The 19,441-nt window shown below is 36.0% G+C and overlaps 2 protein-coding genes across 12 annotated transcripts in view; one reads left to right on the top strand and one right to left on the bottom strand.

The window, feature by feature from the left end:
• TRPM5 (transient receptor potential cation channel subfamily M member 5) overlaps positions 1-13,250 on the top strand; it is a 52,190-nt gene extending 38,940 nt beyond the window's left edge. The window contains 10 exon segments of the mRNA XM_087939689.1: positions 1,920-2,175; positions 3,185-3,303; positions 4,399-4,531; positions 5,407-5,581; positions 6,350-6,518; positions 8,379-8,557; positions 9,551-9,701; positions 10,427-10,499; positions 11,066-11,090; positions 12,965-13,250. Of these exon segments, the coding sequence (XP_087795815.1) occupies positions 1,920-2,175; positions 3,185-3,303; positions 4,399-4,531; positions 5,407-5,581; positions 6,350-6,518; positions 8,379-8,557; positions 9,551-9,701; positions 10,427-10,499; positions 11,066-11,090; positions 12,965-13,026 (1,342 nt within the window). The 3' untranslated portion in view covers positions 13,027-13,250.
• Positions 13,251-14,101: 851 nt separating this feature from the next.
• TSSC4 (tumor suppressing subtransferable candidate 4) lies at positions 14,102-19,186 on the bottom strand. Of its 11 annotated transcripts, none has more exons than XM_026706552.2 (4): positions 18,716-19,186; positions 17,717-17,825; positions 17,090-17,160; positions 14,102-15,942 (listed from the first exon to the last, which is right to left on the bottom strand). In XM_026706552.2, the coding sequence occupies exon 4, from the start codon at positions 15,847-15,849 to the stop codon at positions 14,803-14,805; it is 1,047 nt and encodes a 348-aa protein (XP_026562337.1). In that variant the 5' UTR covers positions 15,850-15,942; positions 17,090-17,160; positions 17,717-17,825; positions 18,716-19,186; the 3' UTR covers positions 14,102-14,802. The 11 variants fall into 11 exon arrangements, with proteins under 11 accessions (XP_026562337.1, XP_087777131.1, XP_026562336.1 ...); XM_087921005.1 differs by having other exon boundaries at positions 18,832-19,186; XM_026706551.2 differs by having other exon boundaries at positions 19,144-19,186.
• Positions 19,187-19,441: the final 255 nt, after the last annotated feature.

Here is a 19,441-nt window from a genome sequence, read left to right as displayed (position 1 = left end):
GTTCTGCTTCCTCCACTGTTTCTTTAATGATGAATTTTAATACAATATCCACTCTGACCATATTTGCTTCTGATATTCCTGCAGTGAAATTATTACTGCGGTTTTTTAATATTAGTTTGTTGTTTTGGGAATGGTTGGGATGAGCACTCATATCAAATGTATATATAACCTCACTGCAGACTTGCTCACCCAGAGCTCAAAAGAATTGCTCTTTTTATAATGGCTACATTTAATGTTTAATAAAAGTGCCAGGGGAAATTTAAAAACTGCAGTAGGAGTCAGTTCCATTGAGCTTCATTCTAAAGCTTTCTTTCTATACACATCCTTCTCCTTAGAATCAACCCCTAGTGTTCATTACCATTCACCATCAGTCACATTGTGAATATAAATTCACATTGTGAACAGCAATATAAATATAAAATAATCAAAAGAGATGCTATATCAGGTGAAATCCATCAGAAGCCTCATTACAAGGTTTTAATGAAAGTATGCTATCATAGTGTCCTCTCTTAATTTTAATCGAACACACAATAAATTGTGAAATATGAATAACTGTATGTTTAAAAAGCTGCACTATTTTGTTAGTTGAATCAAATCTTGTCCTCAAATTCCAAATTCCAAAGTAGTTGTTTTTTTCCTTATCTTGTAAGATAAGAAGAAAACAGTGGTCTCCAAGTCACAAGAAATTTAATCAAAGTATTGTCTCTAAGCAAGGCGGTCAATTCTGCTATAGCTCTATTAATTTCAAAGTCCATTGACTTTCCATTGTTGGTATTATTTGGATCTTCATTCAACCTATAGAGGCTTCTATAACCCCTTTCCTCAACCCTGGATGCTCTGGCATCAGAGTGCTAATGTCAATTAAGACAAAGAGGTGTGTCTCTCTTTCACAATCTTGACCCTGTGCCTGTCAACTCAAAAGAAAGCTATGTTGCATTCAAGGAGAGTTATTCTGGAGTATTTTAAATAGATTTCCAGGGTTCAAATGCTATTGCACCCCCACTACCTAAGTTTTCATTAAATGAGCTATTGTCAGCCTTCCTAGGTAGATGGACAGCAAACACAAGCAGCTGAGCTAATTCTAATTTATTGTAAGTCTATGTTAACAGAATTTTACAAGTCTGAAAGTACAGATATCCTATAGTCACTTTTTGTAGCCTGATAGGTTAGGAAGGATCCATTCTGAGCTGCTTTCTCTGCCCATTATGTAGCTGTCCTCCCCCCTTATCTGACCTCGGGAGCATCTTTCTTCACCCTTTCCCACCTCCCATGAAATATCATTTCAAATAGCATTACATCTATTCACATATTTAGATGTTTGTTATCATAAATATGGTTATGCTTGCTCATAAATGATCACAAATGCAGATTAGAAATGCTGTTTAGATGTAAATATCTTTTCAATTCATTCACTTTAGAGAGAATGTGATGCCACCACTATGGAATTCATAGATATGTAAATTTGACTTGCAGTGAGATTTGCACTCATCAGTTCTTTTGATGCTGTTTGCTATTGCTAATAGATGGACCCTAGGAACTCATTCCTGAAACATTATGAACTTGTACCAAAATGATCTGAATCCCAGGGGGAAAAAGGTTGGGTATCTGTTGATCAACTTACCATTGGAATCAATGAGAGCAATCTAATTCATATCAATGAAGTTAAGATATCATTGGTTGTCATTATTAAAAGATGCATTAAGTATCCCGGTATTTTGATAAGGCGGAGAATAAATCTATTTAAATATAGCAATTATAATTGAATTGGGGAGAAAACTTAACTGGATGCAGTTGCTTAATTTTTATGGAAGAATTTGGGAAAAATAGAATGATCAACATCTCTGTAAAGCCAGTCTGAGCCTTTGGCAGATTCATGTTGAGAAATGCATTGCTATGGGTTTGTTCTTTCACTTTTGCAGGACTGATGCCAGATTAGAAGCAGAACCTGCCTCTGGGAATATTGCCTATGCAACATTTATGTTTACACGCTGGAAAAAATTCTGGACTGCTCCTATTACAGTTTTTATGGGAAACGTTGTTATGTATTTTGCTTTTCTCTTTCTATTTGCCTACATCCTCTTAGTGGATTTTAAACCTCCACCTAAAGGTCCCGCTACAAAGGAGAACATACTCTACTTCTGGGTTTTTACATTAGTCTTGGAAGAAATCAGACAGGTTGGTGATTTACTCTGTGCTGTCTGCTGTGTTGCTAAATTTATCAGGTCACTGGACCTCTCTTAACCAGAACATGGCAGGAAAAGCAAGAAGAAAAAACTAGCATTTTACTATAGATACTAGCATCCTGATCCAGACTGGAGTTTCTATGCTGAAAGATTTATACAGCCAAGAGGAAAGAATGGGTCTTTCTAGATTATTAATGGCTTCAGGAAGTAGAAATCTGCAAGTGGTTGATAAGAATAAACTATTGCATTAGTTCAACTATTTCATATCCTTTCCTCTTCCTCCCCTTTGAAGAGAAACTGCATATATCTGCATTTTTCAGCTGCAGATATGCAAAAAGTCCTGAACTACAGTCAATAGTGATTGAATTCATTACATTTTGGCACAGGAAAAACTGAATGGGATTTAGGACATTGCTGCAAACAAAGTCAGCAAGAAAGATCCCATGCAAATATCTAGCTTAGTCCATGCTGAGTTTTAAATTCAGCAGTTATTCCATCGCAACTGTGAGAATCTGGTAGCTTCAGTGATGAATTGCTCCTGGGTTTGTTATTACAAATATAGACTCACAAGTATTTCCACGATGTGTCAAACTAGAGTATGAAGACTTTTGTCAGAATGCAAGCACATTAAAGAGGTAGAGTCCCACTCTCCCACAAAAGTCTCCTATAACCACAAAGTCTGATAAAGTGTTGTATAATGTATAGTTCAGAATCAATGAATTAATTTTCAGGTTTCATAGATTCCATCTTGGGAAGCTAAGTATAGGTTGGAATGAACAACATGGCTATGTCAAGTGGATCATCTAAGCCCATAAAAATAATTTTCCAAGCAGTGGGATGCTCAGGAATGAAAGACCTTTTAGTTATTCAGATGCATATAGGAAGCCTAGGAAAAAAAGTGATCCTTATTTGCAATTGTCACATATTTCATACTCAATTTTGAACTGTTGAACTGTTGATGAGGAAATGAAAGTGTTAATATAATAGCTGTTAACTTGCAGAGTTTCTTTATGGATGGAGGCATGAATCTAATTAAAAAATTCAAGCTCTATGTAGAAGATAATTGGAACAAGTGTGATATGTTGGCGATTTCCTTGTTCATCACTGGAATCACGTGCAGGTATGTGGATTCATATGTTTCTCCCCCCTCCCTTTTTTTAAAAAAAGTATGATATTACAGGTAGCAAGAGAAGAGATGATACAGTGCTGAGAAAAAAATCCTAAAAGGCACAAAGTGGCCAAGCATGGAAGATAACTACCATAAGTGGACCCAAAGGTCCTTTTTCAAGAGGCAACTGGACTTTATGGTTTTTCTTTGAAGACATTTTGCTTCTCATCAAAGAAGCTTCTTCAACTCTAAAGAAGAAAAATCTTCTAGTTGTCTCTTGAAAAAGCATCTTTGGGACAAACATGACCTGGATGACCATAGACATTAAGTGAAAATGAAAAGATCCCTAGTTCAGAATCAGAAATGTTTTGGGGGAAAACAAGGGATAACTATTCAGTTCTTGTAAGAATCAGAAGATACCTGGAAAAATTCAATCAATGCAAAACATTAACAGCAGAGCTATTGCTGTTAATATAGGTAGATGACTGTTTGTTCTTATTGGTATAGTCTTTTTCAGAGCCATCAAGGCTATTTGTTATTAATTAGCTGTATTTCTTTGAGTTTTTAATCTAGCCAGAGTCACTGTTATGCAAGATGGACTGCCATATAAATGGAATAAATAAACACATAAACAAATGTCTAAATGGTGAAAAATAAATTTTTTATCATGCCTGAAAAACCAGCATTGGTTGCTAATTGCTTTCTGGGCACCTAGTGATTTGTCATGGTCTAGGATCAGATTAGCTGAAGAGACTTCTATAAGCATTCCCCCAATTTCAGAGACTATTCCTTGGGAATATAAGGAGGGCATTATTTGCAAGCTATGGCCCATAGAGGTCTGTAGAGATTCTCAGTATGGCTCATAGACGTTTGGAAACATAAATTTACACCTGTATTTAGAAAAGAATGTAGTTTGAGCTGATTTAGTCTCATATTAATAATTATGTGTTTGTGTTTTAATTGTGCCTTCTTGTTGTGTTCCTATTTTATTTTACTTTATTTTTGAACCTTTTTCACAATAACTGCCTTAATCCCTCTTATTAGGGTAGAAAGGGAAGGCAAGGGATAAATTAAATATCAATACAAGAATGTTTCTTCACCCTCCAGAATGTTTAACTCAACCTTTCATGATGGTCGAACGGTACTCGCAATTGATTTTATGGTGTTCACTCTGAGACTGATTCATATTTTTGCCATTCATAAACAATTGGGCCCAAAGATTATCATTGTGGAAAGAATGGTAAGTGCAACATTGCAGAAAGAAATGAAAATAAATGGGCTGGACCTGGTTTTCAATCCAGCAGGCTCAGGGGAAATTATACTATTAATTTCAAATGTCTAAGTTTCATTACATCCACCCCATATATGCCTTTATTAACTTATTAAGACATCTACCAGACATTCTGTTGAAGACTTCCTTGCTGTCAGTGTGCCAGTTGCTGGGCACGCACAAAAGGCTCTTCCCCAATGTCTTCCCCTCTGCATTTAGAAACCTGCCAAGTTTTTTTCATTGTTGCTTCCTTTTACTTTTTATCTCAACTTTTAAAACTATATTTGAATCTTAATGAGCTATCTTGGACACTGTTTTGAAGAGAAAGTCAATATAATGTAAGGTTGAAGAAATAAAAAGAAATTCCACCCTTAGGAACTGCTTATATTCATCTTCTAAATGCAATCTAGTTGAAGGGACTTCTGCTAGGTTGGAAGTCCTAGAAGTTAAAAGAAAAGGGGAACTCTGACAACAGCAGAAGAAACTTCTGCAAAAGCCACAGAAGGAAACTTTTCTTTCCAACATGTGTGTGTGTGTGTGCTCAATGTGACCAGATATATGACTAATAACTTTGCACTCTAACATATTTGTACAGCATGCATTAAATCAAAATCATCCTTCCAATAAATCTAAGTCTTAGTTCAGCATGAAAGAGGATTTTGGAGAATACATGTGACAAGGAAAAGAAATCCATTGTGATTCTCTTTGAATGTTTCTAACCCAGTAGCCCCCAACTTGGCTTTTCCAGATTCTTGGGACTGTAACACATCTGGAGGGCACAAAATGTTGGGGGAAGAGAGTTTCAGATTTTAGTTCTTCATTTATTTATTTATTTATTTTTACAGATGAAGGATGTTTTTTTCTTTCTCTTTTTCCTGAGCGTGTGGCTTATTGCATATGGGGTAGCCACGCAAGCGTTGCTTTATCCTGATGACAGTCGTGCTGAGTGGATTTTCAGGAGGGTCCTTTATCGTCCCTATCTTCAAATATTTGGACAAATTCCACTGGATAAAATAGATTGTGAGTTTAATTTACAGTACCTTAGTAATCCTACTTTTTAATAAAAGGGGCTTTGGCAGATGATAATAAATCAGTCCACAGCATTCTTATTGCACTACATCTGAAGTCATGTGTACTGTAATGCTTTTATTGTATTCACTATGATGAATGGCATAATTCACCATGATAGACATAGAGCAATTCAAAACTGAACAGAGTGTGCTGATTTGCACAGTATTATAAGCCCTATCACTGAATCATACCAGCTAGAGAAATTTAGTTGTATGTGGGTAAAGCCATAATTTGCATAAAATAGAATTGACAAAGGCAGAAGCATAAGGCAAATACGAATGCATTCTGGTTATCTATGATGAAAGTCCATTCTAGTCCTTCACCTTGAAAATCAGTCTAAAAAGTTTGGATTTAGGTTTAAATTTGATTCAGTGACTTCAATGAAGTTTATGACAGATTCTTCCAAGTCCTTTGGCTGGGGTGTTTCTTCAGAAGTTGTGACAGAAATGGCAAAGTCCAATTGTCCTCTTTTGCTATCTCTTCTTGCTTCCCTGTTAAATTCTGTTCCACTTGGAGGTTCTGGTTCCTAGGCCTATCCCTTATAGATGCTACTGCTGAGTGTCAGCTCCATCAGTTTACCTGATTCTTTTGTAAACTCAATGTAGTAGAACTTTGTTTTAGCAAATCATTCTGAAGCTTTAACAGTTTCAACCATCTTTCCTCCCTCCCTCCTTTCTTCATTTCTTGTTTTTTTTTAAAAAAACTTCACTACCACAGCATCTCGCATGGATTTTGAAAACTGCACATTGGGTCAGCAGAGGAACCAGACAGCGAGTGACTTCTCGTGTCCCAGTGCCTATGCTAATTGGCTGGTCATAATACTCTTAGTCATTTTCCTACTGGTTACAAATGTGCTGCTTATGAATCTCTTAATTGCCATGTTCAGGCAAGTATAAAATGAGGGTCTATATAAGAAAATATAAAAAGTCTTCTATCCAATAGCCGCAGATAGAATAATATGCATGGCCACTCTGGGACTTATCTTTCGGATGTGTGTGTGTATAATAGATGGAATCCACAAAAGATTTTGCAAAGAAAAGCAGTAGCAAAATAAACACACTGGGAGTGTAGCTCTGTATTCTAAAATACAGACCCTGTTGTATACCCTGTTGAGTAAGTGTAATGTGATTTACTTCTTGTTAAGTGTTTGCTAGACTGACATATTTACATACTAGTTCTTGACTTACAACCATGCAGTTGGAACCAAGATTTCCATTGCTAAGCAAGGCAGTTGTTAAGTGAGTCATTCCCAATCTTGTGATCTTTTTGGCCATGGTTATTAAGAGAATCAGTGCAGGTTTTTAAGCAAACTACATGGTTGTTAAGTGAACCCAGCTTCCCACATTGACTTTGCTTGTCAGCTGATTGGGAAGGTCATAAACGGTCATTACATGACCCCGGGACACTGCAATCATCGTAAATATATGCTGGTTGCCAAGTACCCAAATTTTGACCATGTGACTGTAGGGATGCTGCAACGGTCATAAGTGTATCACTTTTTTCACTGCTGTTGTAACTTTGAGTGGGTTACTATCTGAATGATTCAAAGTCAAGGACTGGTCTGCTTCCTTAGCACTCATTTCAATGAAAATTGGTTGTCCCAGGTTTGTCACAAAAAGAATTGCTGATAGAATCAGGACACTTCTCAATCCATTTAAAATGAAGACTTACAGTCATATTATTCAGCATATTATTAATATGTGTAAATATGTTACTTTTGCAAAGTTTAAATTCTTAATAAAGTTGCACATGTTGTATGCAATAGCTAATTTGTGCAGATAGTTAAATAAATAGTCCTATCTCTGGAAATAATCTATTTCACTTTATTTTCTCTGGCGATTAATAAGGGAGAACTTATTTATAGCTTATGTGGAGTTCTAGACATTTGTCTTCATAAGACTTTATGAAACATACTTGCCATCTTGGGACCTTTTATAAGCCACTGAAAATATTTACTATGATCTCAACTTGTCCAGAGATATATGGCAATATAGTTGGATAACCTTCTTCAAATAGGCAGGAGTACTGATGTGATCTTTCTGACCTATTCATGTGATCATATTATCTCTTCCTGATCTGGAAGTCCTAAATAGCTCGTGTTCCTTCCAGTTTTGGGTGATGTACCTTTGGGATACAGAACAAAAATAAAAACGGAAACATAAACTTTTGTCTATTTTAAACCAAGGGACATAACAACACTAAAACAAATACAGCCTAAAATATTCTATAGTCAGTGGAAACAGCTACATTCTTAGGTAGCAAATAAATATATCACATGTAGATCTTAAATGCTTGGATATCTCCCAAATGGCAGTTGAAATATAAAACAAACCAATGAAACAGACAGTTTGGGAAGAATATTGGAAGAAATTTTAACAAAATGGTGATATTGTTTCAGGTGTAGTCTCATTTGTCCTATGCATCAAGTACACCAATGCTTGAAGATTCACAGGATTATTTTACCACTTTCAGGAATGTATTGATTCAGATTAAATTTGAGGCTTAGAAATGCCTCTCCAATTCACTTGAAACAATTACAGTATCATGTTTCATACAAAATGAATTGTGAAATTCATTTTACCTAAGCAAAATCCAAATTTGTTTACTGACAGTGTTAATCACACCCCAAAAAGCTGGCAGACTGCTTTCTCAATTAGAAAAAAAAACATTAAGAACTTTACACATTTGAAAACAATATTCTCTTCAGCGAATAAGATCTGTTGATACAACCCTTCTTCCTTTTAAGTTACACTTTTCAGGTTGTTCAAGGAAATGCAGACATCTTCTGGAAATTTCAGCGATACAACTTGATTGTTGAATACTATGGTCGTCCTGCATTTGCTCCTCCTTTTATCATTATTGATCACATTAAACTATTTCTTAGAAAACTTCTTAAGAAAACCGAACACAAAAAAGAACATCTGGGTAAGCTATGGGGAGAATGGTAAGAACAAGTTGAGGATTACATCTATTCATACTCACACACATACATACAGTACATATATTAATGTATAATAATAAGCTGTATTATCAATTTATGTAATAGTAAAGTTCATTTCTATATAATTAGCTGTGGATTACTATTTTTTAAAATTGAAATTATGTAGGGGATGAATAACCTTCCTGACTATGGTGCCCTCCAGATGGTTTGTAATCCAAACTATCTGGATCATTTTACATTGCAGAAGTCTGCATTAAAATGGTATTATCTGTAATTACATTAAAACAAATTAATGTTAAAAGCAAAATTGAATTAAACATTTAATTTTAATTAAAAATAAAAACCTTACACTTTCTTCAAAATATATCAGTAGAAACTATTGAGGCTATAGCAAAGAGAACAAATGATGAATATCTGTAAGATCAAAGTTACAAACGCAGACTGCTATGGGGCGTCCCCCTCCAAGAGATTTTCCAATTCTATTACAAGTAGATTAAAAATAGACTACTACATTTTAAACCAAAATAAGACATTTGTCTACACTGGACAAATGTGAGGAAGCATTCAGAATGGAAATTAAGGTTGCCCCACACATCCTCCAGAGTAGAGAAGAAAATTTGTATGGGGAAACATTTCCTATGCTGTGGGTACAGGAGTAGTATCCTGTGCTTTTGTGAACTGGGTTAGCGAGCTTCTTTCAAGATACAGCAATGAGTCAGTCATTGGACTTAGACTAAGTGGTCACTTTCATACTGACATTCTTAAAGTGTACGTTCAAGTTCAAGGGAACTCAATGAAAACTGGGCTTACAGCATTACTAAGGTGCTTTCAATATTTATTTGATTATAGCGTAATATTTAAACTGTACAAAAAAACCAATAAGTGATGATTTTTCTATATTTTGGTGTAGTTTCCACCCCCTCCTTTGGCAACTGTTTCCTTTCCCCCAGCCCAAATCTAACCCTCCTTTCCTTCAGAAAGAGACATTCCAGAAGAACAGGATAAAAAATTAATAACCTGGGAGATGCTCCAGAAAGAAAATTACCTGGCAAATTTGGAAACAAAGAAAAAAGAAAGCAATGAGGAAAAATTGAAGAAAATGTCATACAAGTAAGTAAGAGTTAGCAAGTAAAATGTAGTTTGATGCACCTAATTAAAAAACAAGCAACATATTTACATGTTTATAATAGGGTCAGCAGCAAACATTTTATAATGGGTGGCTTTATTTACTTCATTTTCATTCTCTTAGTCTTTTCCTGTTTTCCTTTTCCTTTTTGAAGCTGTTAATCCCACCCCCACGTGCAACTTAATCCAACATCATTGTTCTTCAATCCAACCTACTGCGAATGTCCACTGTACAGATACTTCTCTAGGTGATATGGGAAATGCACACATATAATTTGGAATATGGCCCTTGAAAATGTCGGGAATGGCATTAATAGAAGTCATTTTTTGTGATAAGCTATTCTAAATGTAGAGATGAACAGCAGATTCTGATATTTAGAGTCCAGTTCAGACATCCAGTTGTCTTACAGTTTCACCAGTTGAATTCTAACTAGAACAGGATTGCACAGAAGTGTCAACAGATACCTCCATGCAGAATCTATGTACATGGGTTTTAAGTAGCATGTAGCAATCACTCAAAATCCAACCTAGAAGAAATGAGTTGCTATAGTAGGTGGATGGATCAATCTTACTGTTCATTTCCTAGATGAATAATTATTAATTCACATAAATTATTTGCAGTAGAAACTCTTCTAAATTTGGATTTGGATGCTCTACTGAGTTCTTTAGGATCTCCTTTTTGACAATGTTCTTGTTCTGACTATTATTGTTGATTCATTTTAAAACAGGGTGGACAGCCTTTTGAAGAATTTTAGTGGTCTAAAAGAGCAAGAGAAACAGCTTAGATCTTTGAAATCACAAGTAAGAATTTCTTTTTATGCTTCAGTTGCACATTTTTATTTGTTCATACATACATTTCCAAGACCAAGAAGTTCAGAAATCACGATAGGGTTTCATGCATCAATCAATTTTTGTTTTTGTTTGGGGCATGCTTAGGTGAGGTGGATAAACAATAGATTATGGTCTTCTCTAGAAGGATACTTCTAGATAATAGAAGTAATAAATATACCTTCAAAATATGTTACATTCAAATAGCACCTTGGATTCTAAACCTAATAAGCAGTTCATAGATTCAAAGGTCTCAAATGGACAAAAGAGCTATGAAGAAATTACTGTACATGCAATTACTTAGAAGTAAGCCTACCCAGAAGTAAAACTACTGAAGTAAATGGGTAAAGGGTTTCAAAGTTCAGCCTACGATCACATTCTGATTCTATGACTGTATCACAAAGCAAAACCACTATGCCATCAGCTTTGATTTCACAGAACTTTGCTATAATTAGTAGTATAATTGTAGTACGTCTTGAATAGTAATGATATCCAAATAATTTGGCAGATACTTTAGTGAAAAACATTTTATTTTTCAGCAGGCCAACCTCAAACTACACACACGTGAGTAATGTGCTAATAAAGATTGGGTGGAGTTGGGGAGGAATGCAAAACAAAGTAAAAAAAAAACCTAAAATCCATTAAAAACAGTCTAATACACAATACATACCAGAATTGTTGTAGAAGCGTACATAACTGTGCTGAGTACAATAATGGCTATGACTTCATACATTGGATCCAGTCATAATGAAGTTTTTTTTGGCTTGGGCTGGGTTTTGTGAATCCAGCCATTTTAATTAATGCTTAACAATTGTGCCAACAATTGTGCCAATAAAACAATGCTTTATTCAATTAACTACGAGAAACAAGCCATAGCCTTTAGGAATGTGTAAACCTTATTTTCTTAATCATTATTTTCCAAAGAAAGACACAATGATGCAATGGTTAAGAATCTTTGCCACTGCTTTTCACTGGCTAGCTAGTCACAGCTATCCCTCTGCATTCCGGCTTAACCTCCTATGTGAAAATATGAGGAAAATGATGGCTTGGTACATAAGAAACAAAGTCACCTCCCGATGCCAGGCTCTTTTTGCTACATACTAAGTATCGACTGCCCTTCAAAAACACGTTTTCAGACTGAAACGATTTCAACATTTTTAGTTTATCTGAAAGTAGCAGTCAGCCCTTCAAGATAGACTAGGAAACCAAAGTCATGAATGCAGGTATTACTTTCATAAGGTGTTACAGTAGTAACAGATTCTTGCAAGTCTGAATGTGCTTCTTCCCTCTATCCCTTTGTGTGAACTAGGGAACAGCTTGTCTGAGACACTTTCTCAGGTTACAGTTCTGCCTGGACTCAGGTTTTAGTTGACAGTTATCTTGATTGCACCTCATCCTCTGGTTCCCTATAGTTATTCTTTCTGCCTAGGAATGTACAGCCTAATTTAGGATCTACTTAGGTTCAGCAAGTCTGCTTCTCTCTATGCTCATTTCCTTTTATTTTGGAAGTGTAGTGGTTAGACACTAGACGAGAAAGTGAGACTGTGAGTTTTAGTCTCTGAATATGAGGTCAGCTGGTGACCTTGGACCAGTCACACTTTCAGCCCTAAGGAAAAGGCAAACCACTCCTGAAAATCTTGCCAAGAAATCTTACCAGGAGTCAAAATTAACCTGAAAGTACCAAGAAACAAGCAGCCCCTCTCCCTTTGGAATAGTCTTGTGGCATCTTCAAACATACCTATTTCTTATAGCTATGTTTCTCTGCACTAAAATGAATATGTTATATAATTATTAACCTTGATAGCACAATACTCCCTCAGCAGGCACAGGAGAGGTATTTGAATATCAAATACTTGGGATATTAAAGAATTGCATATAGGTGGGGGGAAAATACCCCCCACACAAAACAGCACAAATTAGCCACATAACTGGTTAATTTTAACACCTGCTAATGAGAACAAAGCCTCACTTACCCAACGAAGAGCATTAAGTTAGCATTGCCCAAGAACTCCCACATTTTGGGGATTAGAGCTTCTTTTGAATATGGGAGATGTCATACCTGTTTCTCATTTAAGCCAGGTAAAAATAAACAAAACAACTTGATAATATATGTGAAAAGTAAGCACAAATGGACTTTCTTTCAAAAAATAATAAACATGTACAGTATAAAAATGGAAGTGTTTTCAATTTCTAGGCATGAAGTAGTGGAATTTGGTCCATAACTCGCCAGATTAATCTTTAAAGATTTCAGGTGTATTATTTTCCCATTCTTGAACATCTCTACTGAAATACATTGAAAATATGTAAGGTGTTTAACAAAGACAAGCTACCCTTGATAATTAGCATTACAAGAAGTAACTTGTTCAGATCTCACTATAGCTGCTCATTCTTTATATAACCAATATTTTCATTTAAATTTTCATGTTTCATAAATGCAGGCACTGATCAAATGGTTGAACCAGAAAATGAAGACGGGGTAGATACCAGTTTGATGATGTGATGTATATCGATGATTGTAAAAGATCACTTCTCCATATAATTTTGTCAATTCAAATACCTAATGGATATTTTCTTTTAATGTCAGAGTGCCACCGTGTCATAACTACATAATGCCTTCCCTTTACATTATGTCCAATGTGTTTCCTGTAAATTATCTACTGAAATCTCAAAAATATTGCCTACTTTTTATTCCAATCTTCACCATTAAAATAAATGTTATGCTGTGACTCTGTAAATTCATTTAGACCAAAGCTTTCAATATTTTAACCAAGGAACAATTACATACCTTGAGCTTTACAATTATCCTTCCTTGATATAGTTGTACACAGTATTCATTGATCTGCTTCCCTCATATTGTGCCTTTCCTCTTGAAGTTAATTATATATTACTAGTGTAGTTAGTTTCCAATCTTATTTTCCACTAATCATGAATTAACAGTACATTACCTTTAATTCTTTTGTCATTGTAGTACAAAATAGTTTCAATCCAAATATTTAATAGGTCTTTTCTGTATAAAATAATTAGACTGCGTTAGGCATTGTAATATATAGGTAGTCCCAATTTAGCAGTTGCCCCAGACAGCGACCGCAGTTAAAACCGTGATGAAAAAATAACTTTGTGACCAATGGTCGCATTTATGATCTTTCAGGACTTTAAAGCAAAAGAAAGATAAAGTAAGATAATAAGCATTGCTGAAATTTTGCTTAGTGATTGCTTTGTTAATGATTGAGTTACCATTTCCAATTGTGATAGCTAAATAAGCATTACCTATAAACAGTAATAAAACTTATTTTTTTTCCAACCGGTGCATTTATTCATGACCTAACATGCCAAGGTGAGAGTAATGCTGGGGTAGCTGTACAAGAGAACTCTAGCTGAATGAGATGGCTTCCTTAAATGTGAAAGTGTGACAAGTAGAAAAGGGCTAATGGGTAAAAAGGGGTGCCCTAAGAATAGAGAGAAAACTAGTTTTTGACAAAAACGGGTAGCTGCTAACATGCAGGTACAGAATTTTCAACCTAATTAAGCAGTTGTTCCCAATTTTAATTGACACCAAAAATATCAAATGGATATTCTGCTAGAAATACTATTTTAAGCTCCCTTATTCTTACATAAACAGTTTGGTCGACACAAATCCATGTACTTTAGAGTTTAGAAGAAGCTTTCAAGTATGGAGGGGAAAAGATCTTTTACTTTTCAAGGAAGTTGTGGCAATTCAACAGTCTGAACCATCAAGTCTAAGTATGGCTTGTTTGGTTTATTTTAATTTTAGAAAGCATCTCTTCCAATTCCTTAACACTTTTTCTATGATCTTAACATACTGGTATGTTTACATATTCTCATCTCTAGCCGAACAACATATGAGTTGTTATATTTCATGCTTTTATTTTAATTCATACTGTGGAATATTGGTTAAACCTTTGCCTCAGCTACAATAAACTGATAAATCTTGTACCTCATCCACAAGGTATGTTTTGTCAAGTATGAATTGGTTGAGATAACAGTACAGTGTACTGTCAAAACGTTTTGGTATGAATAGCTGAGCCTCCCTTCATAAACAGAAACTCCACATATTGTTGGACTATCTCAAAGTAAAATGTCCTATATTTATTGCAAAACACAGCGGGATTTTGTCGGAAAGGACAAAGTTACAAGGATTCTTAGTCACAGCAACAAGCATGATAAGGAAAACAATTGCCCAAATTAATGCAAATGATGAAGATAATATTTTGAATAAGCTATCACTGGAAAAAGACAAATACAATGTTTCTGGCTTTTAGGGTTCTTCTTCTTCATCATGGTTAGCTTTGGGTCGGAAATATTTCCTACTCCTTTTCTTGCTACCATGAAACCCTATGGTTGTTGTCACATTCTCTTCAGGCTCCTCGGGAGAATCTGTGTTGGCTCTTTGAGCACCTTGTTCTTCCAATTTCAGCAGCCCCCAATCTTCCTTTTCTCTTTCTTTGCTTTCTGAGGGATCTAGTATAACTACATCACCTTTATTCTGGGCATCCAAGTTACCCAGAGGCCTTCCACTGGTCTCTTGATTTGCATTAATGTTGGCTTCCAACTTTTCCTCTGTTGAAGCTCCTCTTTTTTTCCCTGATCTGTCTAAGCCTGTCTTTACTGGTTTGCTAAAGACAATTCTTCCTGCACCAGAGCTAGAAGCATCCTGGTTGAAAGATGGTACATAATTTTCAGGATGTGCTGAGCTTTGTTCCTTCCTACCCTTGTTCAAGCCACTAAAGAACTCCATAGCAATTGATCTGTTGGTATCATCATTACATTCTGCAACATTCTCCAAACTGTATTTGGTCCAGCGTTCTGGATGGGCCACATAATCAGGTACTGGTGGGGAACTTTTATAGGACTGAATTGGCTCACGTTTTCTTCCAAAGCTTTCCGCAGGCGTCTTGTTTGAAATGCTGAGTGGTGGCAGAGGGCGTTTAAACCTTCTATCAATGACATTGTCTTCACCTGTCAAAGGCACTGCCTGCTTGGCTGCTCCTTCCAGACAATCAAAAATGTTCTGGCTGCGCTGTGAAAAGCTCGAGCTCATGCCTTTCAAATGAAACGGCTGAACAACTGATTTTTTGCTGCTGTGCAAAGAGTCCCCACTCTTATTTGATTCACAATCCACATCATCTGATGGAAGTGGCTCCTCAGGGGACACAACATCAACTTCAGCACTGCCTGCAAACTCAAAATCTTCTGAATCTGAGTCACTCAGGGAAACTGTATCTGATGGAAGGATGCCTTCGTAATCTGTGCCTTCATCAGTCACAATACCCACAAAGGGTTCGCCTGCACCTTCATCTCCCATTCTTGATGATCACTTGTTTATACTGCCTTGATTTGGGTCTTTCTGCAGCCAAATACCTTTTTCAGCTGTTTCTCAGAGAATGTTTAACACCTCCTAGAACAAAAAGGGAAAGATACATGCAAATATGTAAGGACACATTATTGATATCTGCTGCTTCATGAGAGATTTCAAGATCAAAAGTACCAAAACCTCAAAACAAAAAGAGAGAGAAAAAAAATTAATAGATTAATCTAATCTATTATCTCAGCTGGGATCACTTTTGTTTTTATAAACAATTTTGACATTGTATAAATAGATTCTAAGTAGATTCTACAAGATTTCTTGTGATATGTGATTTTTCCCTCCATTTGTTTTTAAATAAATCTATAATTCTGTAACTTATCGCGCTATTATGATTTTACAAGAGTATACATTCTAACCTATTTCTGCTGTGCTTTCCAGATTGAATGCCATTAGCGCATCTCCTTTTACAAGTACAAACATCTAATAATCCTATTTGTAGAGAAACTCTCAACTGGTCAATTTTTAAGCGCTTTAGATTTTTAACCCAGGGAACAGAACTTCATTTTAATTAAGATTTCATTAAGAATAGTGGGTAATCTATCAGTATCAACCTACCAAGAACTTATATTAAAGATCAGCCATCTTAAATGAAAGCAAAGTTCTTGCTTATAAGAAATAAAATTAAAATACAAGCTGAGGAAATCTATGATCTACTGCAGAATACCACTCAAAATTGTGAAAATTAAAAACTTAGTAGTATTAAATAATCTATAACCATCACATTTTACTTTTTATTTAAGAACGGAGATAATATTTAGCATAAACTAGTGGCTTCTTTAAATTATGTGTTCCTTTTGTGTATTTCTAACATAATATCTTTGCGCTGATATGCAACTATTACCATTTAGAAAGACTGTGTAAAAATCTGGAACGTAAAGCAACTTCATTTTGTTTTGACAATTCATCCAAAATAATTATTTGGTGCACTGAATTAATTACAATTCTGTAATACTTTTGTGTGTAGATATACATGAGGTTTGTTGGCACAACTTCATACTATTTCTGAAGTCTGAAGACCTTTTTAGGTACTTAAGCATGTTTAGTAGCCCAACAGTATTAGTGTTCTTATTTAGTAACAGATTCCCCACCATACGAGAACTGTAATTGACAAGAGTTGTCCAACAAAGTACTTTATGGTGATGGTAAACAGGCATGGAAGAACCTACTAGCCACTCACCATCTGGAGTATGAACCAGTATTCCATCCTCTGGGTCAGTAAAAGCCACCAAGGTTCTGAGATCCTGTACCCTGGCAGTAAGAGGTTGGACATATCATCAGCGCAATCAAAAATGTGGAGTTGCAATTTTCTAGTATATCAATAGTACTTGTTACTTTAATAAGTGTACCCTCTAGCTTTGCAGTGTTATCAACTACAAATAATTAATTTAAAATTGGAAAGCAAAGATATTTGTTTTATTTATTAATCTAATTTATCTCTAGTAGAATTTTGGGGCAACATATTATTGCACACCAGGCAGACAGAATTACTATACCTCAGTGTTGGGACTTACACACCAGTGGATCTGTAGGACTGTTTAAACTATCACTAACAACCAAATGCTAATGCAATACAATTAAATCACCAAGCATAAGAATATAATTGGATGAGATCAGAAAAAGAATCAAACTCAAGTTAAGTTGTTTTTCAAGGACTAAGAAATGTAGATTAAAGAAATGCACATTACAGGTTGTGCATATTTTAGGGTTTGGGTTTTTTTTTTTTGTTTCTCTCTCTGATCTATTCACCTCCTCCCCCCTGGTTGGGCAGTAAAGAATAAAATTGTTCCAGAGAGAAAAGACTCACAGGATGTTTGCAGCAATCTGATTGCAACATAATTCAGACATAATGGCTTTTCTGTCACTGAAGTCCCCATCAAAATCTTCCATAGTAGTCTTGATCCTTGCTATCTCAACTGTGGGAAAGCCAAAGAGCACATTACCTTTTCCTTCCCCATCAAGCTTATGCTATTGAAGTAAGTTAAGTTTCATTTATTTTATTTGTATCCTGGTTGTATTATTTTTACAAATAACTCAATGCAGTAAACATATCCAACACCTTTCCTCCTTCTATTTTCCCCACAAGAACTCTGTGGGGGTAGATTGGGCTGAGAGAAGGTGAAGGGCCCAGTCACCCAGCTTTCCATGGCTAAGGCAGGCAGAACTAGACCCCAACAGTCCCCCTACTTTCTAGCCTGATACCTTAACCACTAGACCAAACTGGCTCTGTTCCTTTTTTTAAAGCTCTTCTTTTAAGATAGACTTAACAAATATATTTATCTGATGGGCCTGAAATCAAGACTGTAACCTGTCCACATCTTTCTTGTGGTTTTGGATAGGTAAGAGGAAGTGAGAAAACATTAATTGGGGGAAAGCACTCCTTTCTTACCAAGGAATGCTTAATTCTTTAACTTTTTTGGAGGCCATGCAGTTCATAAATTAGTTACCCTCTACTACAGAGATATTAATGTACATATCTGAAAGAAAGCAGGCTGGCTTGCCAGATATGACTGTGCACTTGATAATCAATACATCAATCACACTAAGAATTATGTTTAAAAAAACAACTGATAATGGAAAAATGGCACTTCTCCTATTTTAAAAGGGGAAAAACAAAGAGAAAAATATCAAATAAAAAGCAAACTATTGCCGTTATGCAATAGTTTTTATGTGAACACTGCGAACACATAATTATGTTACCATACCTCTGTTAAGACAATTTGGAGACTTCAACGTGCAAAGCACGGTTATAATGATTTCCTAGAGAGAAGGGATGTTTCTTCTCAGATAAATTATTGCCTCTCACCTTTGTGAACCTAATGATATAACCCCAAGCAGGTAATCTGCAAGAACTTTCAGTCTCGAGTCTTTTTTTTAAAAAAAAATTGAATCCAAAAGGGAAAAAAAAAATCTTGAATTCACCTGCTTCGAAAAATCCACTGTCCCAAGAGACAGGACGAATATAATCTTAAAATCACTTTCATGTAGTAAAATGAAGGGTCAGCCGCGGGCTTAAAAATAGTTTAGACCCACAACGTAAGACGGCAGGGCTATTAAAAACCGGGAGATATCGCGGCCGGCTGCTTGGGGAACGTTCTCAAGCCTGATCCAGCCCCACAGATCTTCCTCTCGTATATCCTTCTGTCCACACACGCCCCGCTTATCTCCCAGATCTCCGGGACCAACGGCCGCTTCCGCAGCTGCCCTTCCAAGACACTGCGCGGAACTCCTCACCTGCAAGGGCCCGTTTCTCCCACCTGCGCGCGCAGCCCCCGTCGCTCGGTTCCGGATTCGGCGCGCCGTCCCCGCCGTCACTTTCCCGTTGCTTGATGGGATGAGAAGTTTTCTCTCTCCGAAAAAGCCTGTGGGAGCTTACGCCTCCATCGAAGCATTTGAACGACCTGTCCCAGAAGTCATTTCGCAACTGAACTAAAACCCGACAAAAGTTCTTCCTTCGGTTCCCCCCCCCCCAATGTCTTTTGGGATTTGTAGTATTATTATTAATACTACAATATTAATACTATTATTAATA

Source organism: Pseudonaja textilis, chromosome 1 (assembly GCF_049901715.1).
Source record: "Pseudonaja textilis isolate UNSWEBS1 chromosome 1, rPseTex1.2, whole genome shotgun sequence".
NCBI lineage: Eukaryota > Metazoa > Chordata > Lepidosauria > Squamata > Elapidae > Pseudonaja > Pseudonaja textilis.
This window is presented reverse-complemented; position numbering and strand designations above follow the sequence as displayed.